This window comes from Alosa alosa, chromosome 24 (assembly GCF_017589495.1).
Source record: "Alosa alosa isolate M-15738 ecotype Scorff River chromosome 24, AALO_Geno_1.1, whole genome shotgun sequence".
In the NCBI taxonomy this organism is placed as follows: Eukaryota; Metazoa; Chordata; class Actinopteri; order Clupeiformes; family Clupeidae; genus Alosa; species Alosa alosa.
Window position 1 is genome coordinate 28,706,365 of NC_063212.1, and position 12,290 is coordinate 28,718,654.

Below are 12,290 nucleotides of genomic sequence, written 5' to 3' on the forward strand. Positions count from 1 at the left end.
GGGGTGTTTACAAGGCGGAGACCTAAAACCATCCGGCTGCGCACAAGTTGACGTTCATTTGTGATTTATAATGGGCACATCTGGAAGGGTGAAGGCGCACGCGTTTTTTTTGTCGCGTGCGTTTGTGTTCTCGGAATCACACGTACGATCATTTCAGAAATGATCTAAGATCAAATGAAGGATGGTTTCTACGCAACACTTTTATAAATGAGGCTCCAGGTGGCCACCTCCGCACACATTTGTGCGAGCGCAGGGCCGTGCACCTGGAATCGAGAAGGCGAGAATTCTACCACTGAACCACTAATGCTTGCACTGCCTGATGGAGGGCTGCTCACAGGTTTTTCAGAGGTGGCAATTGCAGTGTGAGAATCAGAGCACCTGCCAGGTGCAGTGAAGTTTGTGGCAGTGAGTAACCGAAAAGCCGTAAAACGCTGCTGCCAAGGCCAAGCGGAGGTTCCACCGAGATTTGAACTCGGATCGCTGAATTCGAAGTCCAGAGTGCTAACCATTACACCATGGAACCGAGAGTGAGGGGCCATCAGGTACAGTAAACCCAACCCACGTAGAGCCCCTTGTCCTCCTGGATTTAACTTTCACTGAAATGTGAAGAAGGCACATTGGTGACGGTGGATAACCGTCACCACTATTCAGCAATCCTTGGCCTCGTTTGATACCCACTCTATGGTCCTGCCTGCTTTCGGTTCCTCAGCCCTAGCCCCAACCCTAACCCTCTTTGCCTGGTTTGTCATTAGAAGGCAGAAAGGTAGATGAGGGGGGACCTTGACCATGTTTTCAGTGACCTTAGGCCTAATTTTAGGGTCCTTTCTGCTTTCGGACCAACAACCCTAACCCTTAACCAAACCCTAATAAAAATATGGAACGCTTCACGAATTTGCGTGTCATCCTTGCGCTTCCGGGATCGGCTTCTTCTCCTTACCCGTGTCTTATCTGTGTCTCATTTGTCTGGCCCGTCATTGGCTTGTCTTATTTGCATGTCCCGCCTTTACAACAAACCTTGCATGTTTTCATTGGCTTGTTCTATTACATTCTGGTCCGTGATTGGCTGAATTCCCAGCGCGGAGTTTTGAGTTGAAGTTCAGCGTAGGTCTCTCTCGCTCTAGTCACTCTACTTTTCACGGCTCGCAGGAAAAGTACCTTATCTCTAAACAACACGTAAGTTATGTTTTTTGACTGTGGTCGAACAACTTTAGCAGTGATGTAAATGCTGTAGCGAAATTCCAAGTGTAAATATACCAGTTTGATGTTTGAAGTGTAACCGCTATTTCCATAAGAATGCATTGAGATGAATGGGCACAGATTGTGTAGTCTCCTAACGACACCTCTCAAATTCGGAATAATGCATAATATTAAAATCTGAAAACGTAGTTATCTTCGTAAGAGCCTTGGGTTTTATAAATGCTGTAACGAAATTCGGTATGTTTAAACAACTGAATGGAAAACACAGCCTAGCCTCTCAGTGATAATAAAATGCTGACCTTTGGGTAGCTGTGATGTAAATGCTGTGGCGAAATTCCAAGTGTAAATATACCAGTTTGATGTTTGAAGTGTAACTGCTATTTCCATAAGAATGCATTGAGATGAATGGGCCCAGATTGTGTAGTCTCCTAACGACACCTCTCAAATTCGGAATAATGCATAATATTAAAATCTGAAAACGTAGTTATCTTCGTAAGAGCCTTGGGTAGCTGTGATATAAATGCTGTAACGAAATTCGAAGCGTAAATATACAAATTGTATGTTTAAACCGTAACCGCGATCGTTTCCCATAGGAATGAATGGAAAACACAGCCTCCTAACAAGACCGCTCACATTCGGAATAATGCATAATATTAAAATCTGAAGACGTAATTATCTTCCTAAGACCTTTGGGTAGCTGTGATGTAAATGCTGTAGCGAAATTCCAAGTGTAAATCTGTGTATTTTGTGTGTTTGTGTGTGTGGCAGTATGTTATGCTAAGTTAACGTTAATGGGTGGGGGGAGGGCAATAGGTCACTGTCCAGCTATTGTAAAAGCTAATGGTGTGATATCCTGACATTATTATATTAACAGTGTTATCCCAACACCCCAGGTGAGGCTAACAGGTAATGTGTATTAACAGTGCAATTAGTCAGTGCAGTGTATTACAATGTTTTGTTTCTTTTTGTCTTTCAGAAAATGTCAGGTGATCAGGTGGTGCCCTCTGGCTCCCAGTCCATGGAAGAGCTGGGCACCACGGTGGTGGGGTTTGGTGCATATTCGCACCACACCTTTAGGTCCCTGTACAACCTACAGGACGAAGAGAGTCGAATGTAAGTACTAGTGTGTGTGTGTGTGTATGTGTGTGTGTGTGTTTGTTTGTTTTGTTGATGTAATATATGTGTTTGTGTGTGTTTTTTCCCCCTTTGCTTTTTTACAGCTATCTGGATTGGGTACGACAGCTGACGGTAATAGCGGAGTCCAGAATAGGCCGTCTGAGGAGTTATGTGCTGGCCAGGGACAAGGAGCTAGGTGCCTCCTCGGAACCATCGCCTGACGCTGTAGTGCCTGAGTGCTGAGGTCAACTCTCCCCGTAAGTATACATGTTGATGTGAATACACTTGTAATGCATGTGTAATACACCGTGCTAATGCTGATATGTGTTGTCAGGCATGTACAGGGGCACCCCACCAGCCGTGGCCCTCTCTTTCTCCTCTTTCTCTCTCTTCCTCCACTTTTGTATATATTTGTGTATATAGTTTTTTAAAATTGTTTTTAATAAAAATAAATATTGTTTAGTTGCCTAAAGACTCTGTCTGTTTCTGTGGAGGACAAAAAACACCATAAAAGCAGGTTGAAATAAGCAATAAGTAAATGAACACACAATAAAAGCTGGTTGAAATAAAGCCATGCTTTAATAAACAGTAAGTAAATGAACACACCATAAAAGCTGGTTGAAATAAAGCCATGCTTAAATAAACAATTAATAAATGAACACACCATAAAAGCTGGTTGAAATAAAGCCATGCTTTAATAAACAGTAAGTAAATGAACACACCATAAAAGCTGGTTGAAATAAAGCCATGCTTAAATAAACAATTAATAAATGAACACACCATAAAAGCTGGTTGAAATAAAGCCATGCTTTAATAAACAGTAAGTAAATGAACACACCATAAAAAGCTGGTTGGTTGAAATAAACAATTAATAAATGAACACACCATAAAAGCTGGTTGAAATAAAGCCATGCTTAAATAAACAATAAATGAACACACCATAAAAGCTGGTTGAAATAAAGCCATGCTTTTTATAAATTAAATAATTTAATACAATTACAGTGTAATTAATGTAGTATTACCAACTTTTTAAATCGTTTACTGTTAAATTTCACTTTGTTTTGTTATTTTCTATGTAGCTTTGGACAAGCATCTGCTATATATCATAACCATAACCATGAGTGAATGTTTATTGGCTTGTTCTATTTGTATGTCCCGCCTTACCAAAACCTCGCAATGTTTCATTGGCCTGTTCTACTAAATTCTGCTCTGATTGGATTTTGGATTTTGGAAGTTCACGGACGCACTCCCGGTCATTCATTTCATTCATTTCATTCATTCAGCAAGGAAAGAAGTTTCACTGCACGTAAGTTATGTCTTTTTGTCTTCATAACAGCAATTACAATCAGTATTAAAACAGCTTAATATTCTGCAAAGTTTAAACAAACTTTATATTGCGATTAGCATGTCATTACCATTTAAATGACTTTAATGTGCTGTAATGTACTTTAATGTATCTGTCAAATCGTGACAAGAAAAAAAGCGAAATATGCATAAAACTAAGATCTGAAAACGGTCTTTGTAAAAAAAACGGTCTTTGTAAGCTGTGATATAAATGTTGTAACTAAATTCGAAGCTTAAATACACACATTTTATGTTTAAAGTGTAACCGCAATCGTTTCCAATAGGAATCAATGGAAAACACAGCCTCCTAACGAGACGTGTACAGTTCGGAATAAACCATAAAACTATAATCAGACGACGTTTTTAACTTTCTTAGACCCTTGGGTAGCTGTGATATAAATGCTGTAACGAAATTCGAAGTGTAAATCTGTGTATTTTGTGATTAAAACGCAACCGCTATGTTCCTTTGGCAGTATGTTAAGTTAACGTTAATGGGTGGGGGGGCAGGGCAATAGGTCACTGTCCAGCTACTGTAAAACCTAATGGTCTGATATCCTAATATTATCATTGACATTGAAAGTATTATCCCAACACCCCTAATGGGCTGATATCCTGACATTATCATTGATATTAACAGTGTTATCCCAACACCCCAGGGGAGGCAAACAGGTAATGTGTATTAAAAGTACAATTGTGAAGTCAGTGAAGTGTTTTGTTTCTTCTTATCTTTCAGACTATGTCTTTCCACCCCGTATTTCGCTTTGAGCCCTCGTCCTCTGAGCTCACCCTTCGGCCCTCTGCAGCCGCTGAAATTTTTGTCAAGCAGGGCTCTGCCAGTGGCGGGCAGGTGAAGAGGGCCGATGTGGTTCGAGCCGAGGCGAGGGCAAGAGCCTGGGCGAAATACGGGACCTCAGTGAGCAAGCGGTGCTGGCCGAAATGGAGCTCCAGATCGGCCAGCACCGCGGCCAAACCTTCCAGTGGCTGCTGAGCAATAATGTGGGGTTTGCTGTCAAGATCTTGGCGTCCCACCAGAAGGAGAGAGAGGGAGGGGACACCACAACTACGCCCCAGATGCTGAACAAGGACGCCCTTGCCTCCTACGCCGGGTTGTACCCACCCATGGTGACGGCCGTTGCCAGGCGTAGGTTGTGCGAGGGCTCCTTGTCTGCAGGGGCGGGGCTGGGCGACACGCTGGTGGGGTTTGGTGCACACAGCCATCGCACCTTAAAGTCCCTGTATGACGCGCGGGACCAAGAGAGTCGAACGTAAGTAGTGTGTGTGTTGATTTTGATTGTGTGTGTGTGTTGATTTTGATTGTGTGTGTGTGTGTGTGTTGATTTTGATTGTGTGTGTGTGTTTTTGCTGATTTTGTGTGTTTTCCCCCTTTGCTCTGTTACAGCTACGTGGCATGGATACGCAAGCAGAAGGTGGGAGCTCGGTCCAGGATGGAGGCCCTGAAAATGTATGTGCTGGCTCGGGACAAGGAGCCCAAGACCGCACCTGAGCCAGCACATGTCCTCCCACCACCAGGTAACAGCACCGTCTACAAAACAGCCTGTGAGGTGCTTTTCACAATACACCAGTGCTTCATCATGTTATTCTTTGCCTCCAGGCGCCTCCTCCTCGGACCCGAGCGACACTGAACTGCTTGCTGCCGCCTTCGAGGTCGACTCTCTCCCTCCCCGTAAGTACACATTTTATTGTAAATACACTTGTAATGCATGAGTAATGCAAGTACTAATGCTGATATGTGTTGTCAGGCACGTACAGGGACGCCCCACCAGCCGCCCCACCAGCCGTGGTCCCCTCTTCCTCTCTCTCCTCCTCTCAGCAGCCACTGGAAGGACCAGGAGTGGTGGCTCTTCAGCAGACTGCCTCCGGCAAAGAGGTATGTATGATGTGTGTATGTATATTGTGAGGGTGTGTGATGTGTGTGTTTGTGTGTGTTTGTCTGCTGCACATTCAGCTCACTAACTGTGTGTCTATGCTGTCTGCTGTGTGTGTTTCAGCTGCTTCCCCTCAGCTGGAGGCAGACGCTGCCTGAAGAGCAGCAGGAGTGGGTGGGCCGGGCGCTGTTCCGGAGGGCAGCCGATGGGAAGGTTGCCCTCACGACACAGCTGAAGCTGTGGTGGTATCCACCAGGCACCCGGCCCCTCTACACGCAGCCCCCCGCCACAGCCCACGCCTTCTTCCAGCGCCCATTCTTTCTGTGGATGCCCTACAGGATGTGGGCATACCACCTGACGTGCCCTGCCTGTGGGCGCAAACTGATGGGCGCTGGACTATACAGGACCGTCCGGAGGGTCCTGGACAGGAGTGGGTGGTACCACATGGGTACAGAGTACCTTCAGTGCCCCTCCTGTCACAAGAAGGTCGCGGGCTGGTCGCAGGACATCTTGGAGCAGCTGGACATCGCGCATCGCGAACAATTTCCAGCTGTTCTGACGTACAAGTATGTCACTTTAAGTCATTTAACATTTACTCAACATGCTTTTTTTTCTGTTGATTGTTCTCTGTACTTAACTATATTTGTCTGTATTCTCTGTGTTCTGTTTCCATCACAGGTTGTCCTGCGACAGAGCGGTGATTGGGCTGCTAAAGGAGCGCACCTTGGGCAACGGTGTGGCTCGCCTCCGTGCCTCCCTGGTGGAGCAGCACACCAGGGAGTGGATGGCGCGGTCGATCCAATATCTTTCCGTGCTCCGCAAGCTGAGGGCACCTGGAGCGGCACCACAGGAGGTGTCGCTCCCGGACATCATCAAGGTGCCCGGACTCACCTGGCTCGGCGGGGTCTACGTCCGTGAAGCCATGACCAGGCTGGGCGAGACCAGGACCAGAGTGACGTCCATTTTTGGCGATCTTCTTAAGATGGACTCCACGAAGAAGGTGAGATTTCTCTCTCCACTGTGCCGTTACCTTGTATAATGTTACTGTGGTGTGCCGTGTGTCTAACTGTGTGTTTGCGCTGTGTCTTGCAGATCGCCAATAAGCTTGCGGGCGGTGCCGCTGGCTCGGCCGCCTGGGTAACCAATGTTGGCAACGAGTACGGGCAGGTACTCGTGTCCGTCCTCACTGCAGCCGAGGGGGACGGACTGACCAACATGGCGGACGGCCTGATGGAGCGGTACCGCAAAGCCGGAAAGGCCCCTCCAAAGGTCATGTACGTTGACCGGGACTGCTGTGTCACCGTGGGAACATCGGCAGTGCAAAAGATGTACCACGAGTGGCACGAGCTGGTGGTCAGGCTTGACATGTGGCCCCTCATGCGACGCTTCGCGAGGGGTGTCACCACAGACAGCCACCAGCTCTATGGCCTCTTCATGGCGAGGATTTCCTTCGCCATCTTTGAGTGGGACGACGAGGACGTCGCCCGCTTGAGAGAGGCCAAGCAGTCCGTGGAGGGGCGGGACGCCCACATCAAACTGTCAGCCAAGGAGCTCGCTCGCCATTGTCGCCGCCGTACGAGGGGTGCGGCGGAGACAGAGCGGCTCCTCCGGGAGGTGCTGGACACTTTCTTGGGGCTGACGGACACCATGGGCGTCCCATTGATCGACCGCGCCCGCATGGAGGAGATCTGGAGCACGCAGCGCCGCCACCTCGACTGCATCCAGGACCCAGAGGGGGTGGAGCTGTACACCAAGACGGGTGAGGTCACCAAGGGTGGTGTGAGGCTCCCCGTCTTCAGGTGTGCACGAGGCTCCACTTCCCTGGAGTCCTTCCACCTGCACCAGTGCCGCTTCATACCAGGTAAATGTTTTTTCACCACATTTACATGTGTTGTTGTTGTTTTGTGTTTTTGCTTTTCACTAACTCTTTGCTCTCTCCCCCCATGTTTTTTTTTAATGTTTTCCAGGTACAACTGCAAGTGATGTCCACTTTCAGGTGTACCTGCTGGAGGGCCTGGTGCGGTGGAACGAGGACCGCGGCAGAGCGGCAGTCGAGGGAGGACAACGTGCGGCGCTGCGTTGCTACAGTGCCCAACTGCAGCACAGCTTCAACCAGCTGGCCCAGGAGTTCAAGGGGGTCACGCTGGTTGAATCCTACACGGAGCCCAGGGAGTACACAGGTACAGAGAGATCTGCGACAGACAGTGTTTGCTGCTGCTGCTGTCTTGTGGCATCTGCTAATGTGTGCGTGTGTCTTTCCCTCCCTCTCTCTCTCTCTCTGCAGGGGAACTCTTAGGGGTGGAGTACCTGTACTCCCAGACAAACGCTGTGCTGCAGGATCTGGGGGATCCCGACGCTCCGGATGGGACAGACGAGGCCGAGGAGGAGGACGGCACTGACACTGATGAGGGCTTCCAGGAAGAGGAGGAGGAGGAGGAGCCAGAGGAGATCAGTCTCCTCGCCTACCACAGCGCTCTCCTCCAGGAGCCCCACAGAGTCGGAGAGGCCTCGTCATCCCAGTCGGGACCCCCACCCACCCCACCCACCCCCCGGCGATGACAGGATGGAGGTGCAGCCGGTTGAGGAGGAGGAGGAAGTGAGTGCACAGCTGCCTTCTAACATTTCATATTCCCTGAGGTTGTATGCTTGCTGTGTTTGCTCATGTGCTGTGTCTTGTGTGTTGTGCTTTCTTTCAGGACGTCGTTGGGCCAGACGGTCACCTCGGCTACCATCACGTGGTGGCCCTGGCCCATGCCCTCGTGGAGCTGCGTCACCACGCCTTCGTCACACAGCGTCAATCCAGAGAGGTGGTCGCTCTCTGGGACAAGCTGGCGGACCGTGACAAGGCGTCGGTGACCTTCCCCCCCCGCCACCAGGACAAGCTGGTCAAAGGCCGCTTTAAGACCAGCAACAGGCACGCTCACACGCCAGGGGTGGACAGTGTGAAGCGGTAAGCAGTCACTGCATTAATAATTTAGTTTTTTTAGAGCCTGCTATAGTCAGTCACTAACACTTTCCCTCTCCCTCTCTCCAGTGTCGTCCTGGGTCAGGGGGCGGGAGCGGCACAGTCTCCTAAAGCCAGCAGGCTTGTCGAAGCCATCATGCTGGAGCTGTGCCGCGCACACAGCCACGAGGGCACGACGCTCGCCGGGGTCCGCATCAACCGCTGGGGTGCCGTCATGAGGGACTATAAACAGATCCAGGACAACGTGGTCAACTATCCTGCCCTCATGGCGAGCACCCGGATCCAGTTGTTTGATGTAAATCAGCGGACCCTGTCGATGTGGTAAGTCAAGCATTGATGTTGATAATGATTTATAGCTTTGTTGTGATTAATAATGTCTTTTTTTTTCTGCCTTTTTTTTTATTTCTTGTAAGGCACAACCAGAGGAGCAAGGCGATGATGCGGGACACCATCGCCATCGCAGTCCCAGGGCCCAGCGCTCCCCAGACTGCAGCGGAGCCCCTGCCTGCCCCACGGACTCTGCTGCAGCAGCCCCAACAGCCAGACCAGCCCCTCCAGCACCGCCTGCCCGCGGACGCCTCTGGTCTGGCTGCCAACATCCGGGGGCCGCTGGCCCCTGAGCTGTATGACATCATCGCCGCCCTCCAAAGTGCCACATCCTCCTCCTCCTCAGCCATGGACACCACCCCGTCCGCCATGGACACCACCCCGTCCACCACTGACACGCAGGCTCCCTCGTCCAGCATCGCCGCAGCCACTGCTCCAGCCGCCGCTCCAGCAATCGCCATCGCTGGAGCCATCCCCCGCTCTACTGCCTGGAGGCACAAGATCCAGGCAGAGCAGGAGCGTCGTGCCCGGGAGGAAGGGCTCTTCCTCAAGCCCTTCAAAAAGGTCTCCCGATTTCAGTGCAGGCGCTGTGGCCAGCCGAAGACCCGGGAGTACGGCCACAGCCGCTACAAACGGGAGACCTTTTGCGCCCGGGCCGACGGGGGAACAGTGGAGCAGTGGCTCCAAGAACTAAAGCGGCGAGAGCGCGAGGGGCCACTCCCACCACCCTGACACTGTATATAGTCTGTTATATAGTTATTATTTTAATAAATCATTTTATTGTTCTTAAACCAAACTTCTCCTCTTTATTTATATTTTATGGCTTTAAGTCAGTTACAACATAACTTTACTGCTACTGCAGCCACACTCTTCACACTTACACACTTCACACTTGGCCTCTTTTGTCTCTCGTGATGGCCGTCCAGGCCTTTTGTCCATCATGATGGCCCATCAAGCTAAAACAATAAGGCAGAGTAGCCACACGCCAGACGGTCTCCCAGAGGTGTGTCCAGCTCCCTTCACTGACAAAGTACAAATACCAGCCAGAGGGTGTGTATCAATCTCGTTAAATTGTTTTAATCTGTGTGTACCAGTGTGTGCATCCATTTAATTTTACCTAGACTAAAAGAGTAATTTATTACCTGTGTTTAGTGAGTGACAGCTTCAATGCTGCCACCACCGCTGCTGCTCCAGCCAAAAAGAAGAGGAGGCCTCCAACATGCAGGGTATGTGGGTTGGAGAGGACCGCGAAGAACGGTCACACCAAGTTCCAGGGCACTCCCTACTGCCAGCTTGGGGAGGGCCCTGGAGCTAAGACGCCGGTGGAGTGGCGGCGACAGCAGAGGGCGGCCGTAGCGGTGGACTTGCCATCCAAGCCGGGGATGCCACACAGAGTCACCATAAGCCGCTGGAGGAGCAGGATGTGGAAGGACAAGAGGGTGCGGCAGGAGGAGATGGGGAAGACCCAAAGCCAGCCAGGGGACCCCTGTAATATGTGTGGCAATGAGAGGACACTGGATGAAGGGCATGCGTATTTCAAGAGGAAGCACAAGCCACACAAGCCCCACAAGCTGCGTATTTGCCAGCGGTGTCTCCAGCCGGCACAAAAAGACTTTGGCCACAGTCGGTTAGGTGGGAGGAACTTCTGTGCCCTATACGCAGGCAAAAGTGTGGAGCTGTGGCTTGCTGAGAAGAGGGACCTGAGAAAAACACTCTTGTAAATATGTAAATACTCTTTTTTTTAATAGTCAATAGTTTTTTATATATTAATTTCTAGTTACAGTCTTACTGTTTGTGTTTTTATTGTTTGTATGCTACAAATTAATTAAATTAATTGCCTAAAGACTATCTCTTCACTTTATGTGGAAGAAAACAACATAAAAGCTGGTTGAAATAAAGCCATGCTTTAATATACAATCAATGAATGAACACACTATAAAAGCTGGTTGAAATAAAGCCATGCTTTAATATACAATCAATGAATGAACACACTATAAAAGCTGGTTGAAATAAAGCCATGCTTTAATATACAATCAATGAATGAACACACTATAAAAGCTGGTTGAAATAAAGCCATGTTTAAATAAACAATCAATGAATGAACACACTATAAAAGCTGGTTGAAATAAAGCCATGCTTTAATATACAATCAATGAATGAACACACTATAAAAGCTGGTTGAAATAAAGCCATGCTTTAATATACAATCAATGAATGAACACACTATAAAAGCTGGTTGAAATAAAGCCATGCTTTAATATACAATCAATGAATGAACACACTATAAAAGCTGGTTGAAATAAAGCCATGCTTTAATATACAATCAATGAATGAACACACTATAAAAGCTGGTTGAAATAAAGCCATGTTTAAATAAACAATTAATACATTAACACACCATAAAAGATGGTTGAAATAAAGCCTTTGTCACAATTACAGTTTAATTGAAATATGTGGGGGTTTTGAAACAAATAGACAATTGGCATTAAAAGCATGTTCATAAATGCTTTGATGGGAGAAATCAACACTGGCCCTTTAACCGGTCGTCTGTGTACCCTGACGTAACCTTTGATTGACACGCTTGTCTTATTTCTCTCATTTGTATGGCCGCAAACGGCCTTGCGTCCCATTTTTCACTACATTTATTCGGGATAAATACTTAGAGGGCATTGTTTAATCCAAAATTAGGCAGGGCTGCGGGGCTAGGTCTAGGAAAGCGGTAGGCAGGCGGGCGTGCGCTTACGCCGCCGTCGGGGCCAACATCGCAGAACCGTAAGTTTCCTTTGCGCAGGGGCCATGCTAATCTTCTCTGTATCGATCCAATTTTAGTAGGTGTGCTGCCGTAGCGAGCACATCCTAGACGCTTCTCACCTCAGCATATAAACCCCCACCTCAGCCCAAGCGCTGACTGCCAGGGTGGGTGCTGCAGGCAAGAAAATCCTCTTCAATCCTTCCAAGTGTCCCAGGAAAGGGTAACTAAGGTAAACCAGATGACAAACTTTACATGGACAGCTAGGCAGAGTGCTTGAAAAGCTGCAAATTGACATTTAAAGTCATAAGTTTTGCATAAGGAATGTCCAGGTGGAAATAAGGGGCGGGGCCTTGGTCCCCAGGCAGACGGGAGTGGGTGGTCTCTAGGCCTCTCTAGGCCTTACCCCAACCCCACTCCAGGGTCCTGCCTGCTTCCAGTTCCACAACCCTAAAATGTACATTTACATTTACATTTTCCCAATTCCCTTCCTGTTCCCCAATTAAGGTTGAGATTTTCCCCTTTGACCCCTCACTCTTTTGCCTTTGCAATTTAATTTTTTCCTCCTTATTTGATTTTCTACACTGTTATTACTTTGTTATTACACTGTTACTATTATGTTATTACACTGGTTTTTACTATGTTTGGTTGATCTTTCAGCACTTTAAGCACAATAAATAACATCTTCCCCTCACCTAACCCTAAA

General features: G+C 48.2%; 1 protein-coding gene, 1 non-coding gene and 1 pseudogene across 2 annotated transcripts; 1 reads left to right on the forward strand and 2 right to left on the reverse strand.

The window, feature by feature from the left end:
- Positions 1–451: 451 nt before the first annotated feature.
- Positions 452–523, reverse strand: trnar-ucg. The gene has a single exon. It is a non-coding gene; the product is annotated as a tRNA-Arg (tRNA).
- A 7,583-nt stretch (positions 524–8,106) lies between these two features.
- LOC125289345 lies at positions 8,107–9,567 on the forward strand. Its single transcript, XM_048236097.1, has 4 exons — positions 8,107–8,139; positions 8,240–8,493; positions 8,578–8,829; positions 8,922–9,567. Exons 1-4 carry the CDS (start codon positions 8,107–8,109, stop codon positions 9,565–9,567), a joined length of 1,185 nt encoding a protein of 394 aa, XP_048092054.1.
- A 2,047-nt stretch (positions 9,568–11,614) lies between these two features.
- Positions 11,615–11,688, reverse strand: LOC125289961 (annotated as a pseudogene).
- Between the last annotated feature and the right edge of the window lie 602 nt (positions 11,689–12,290).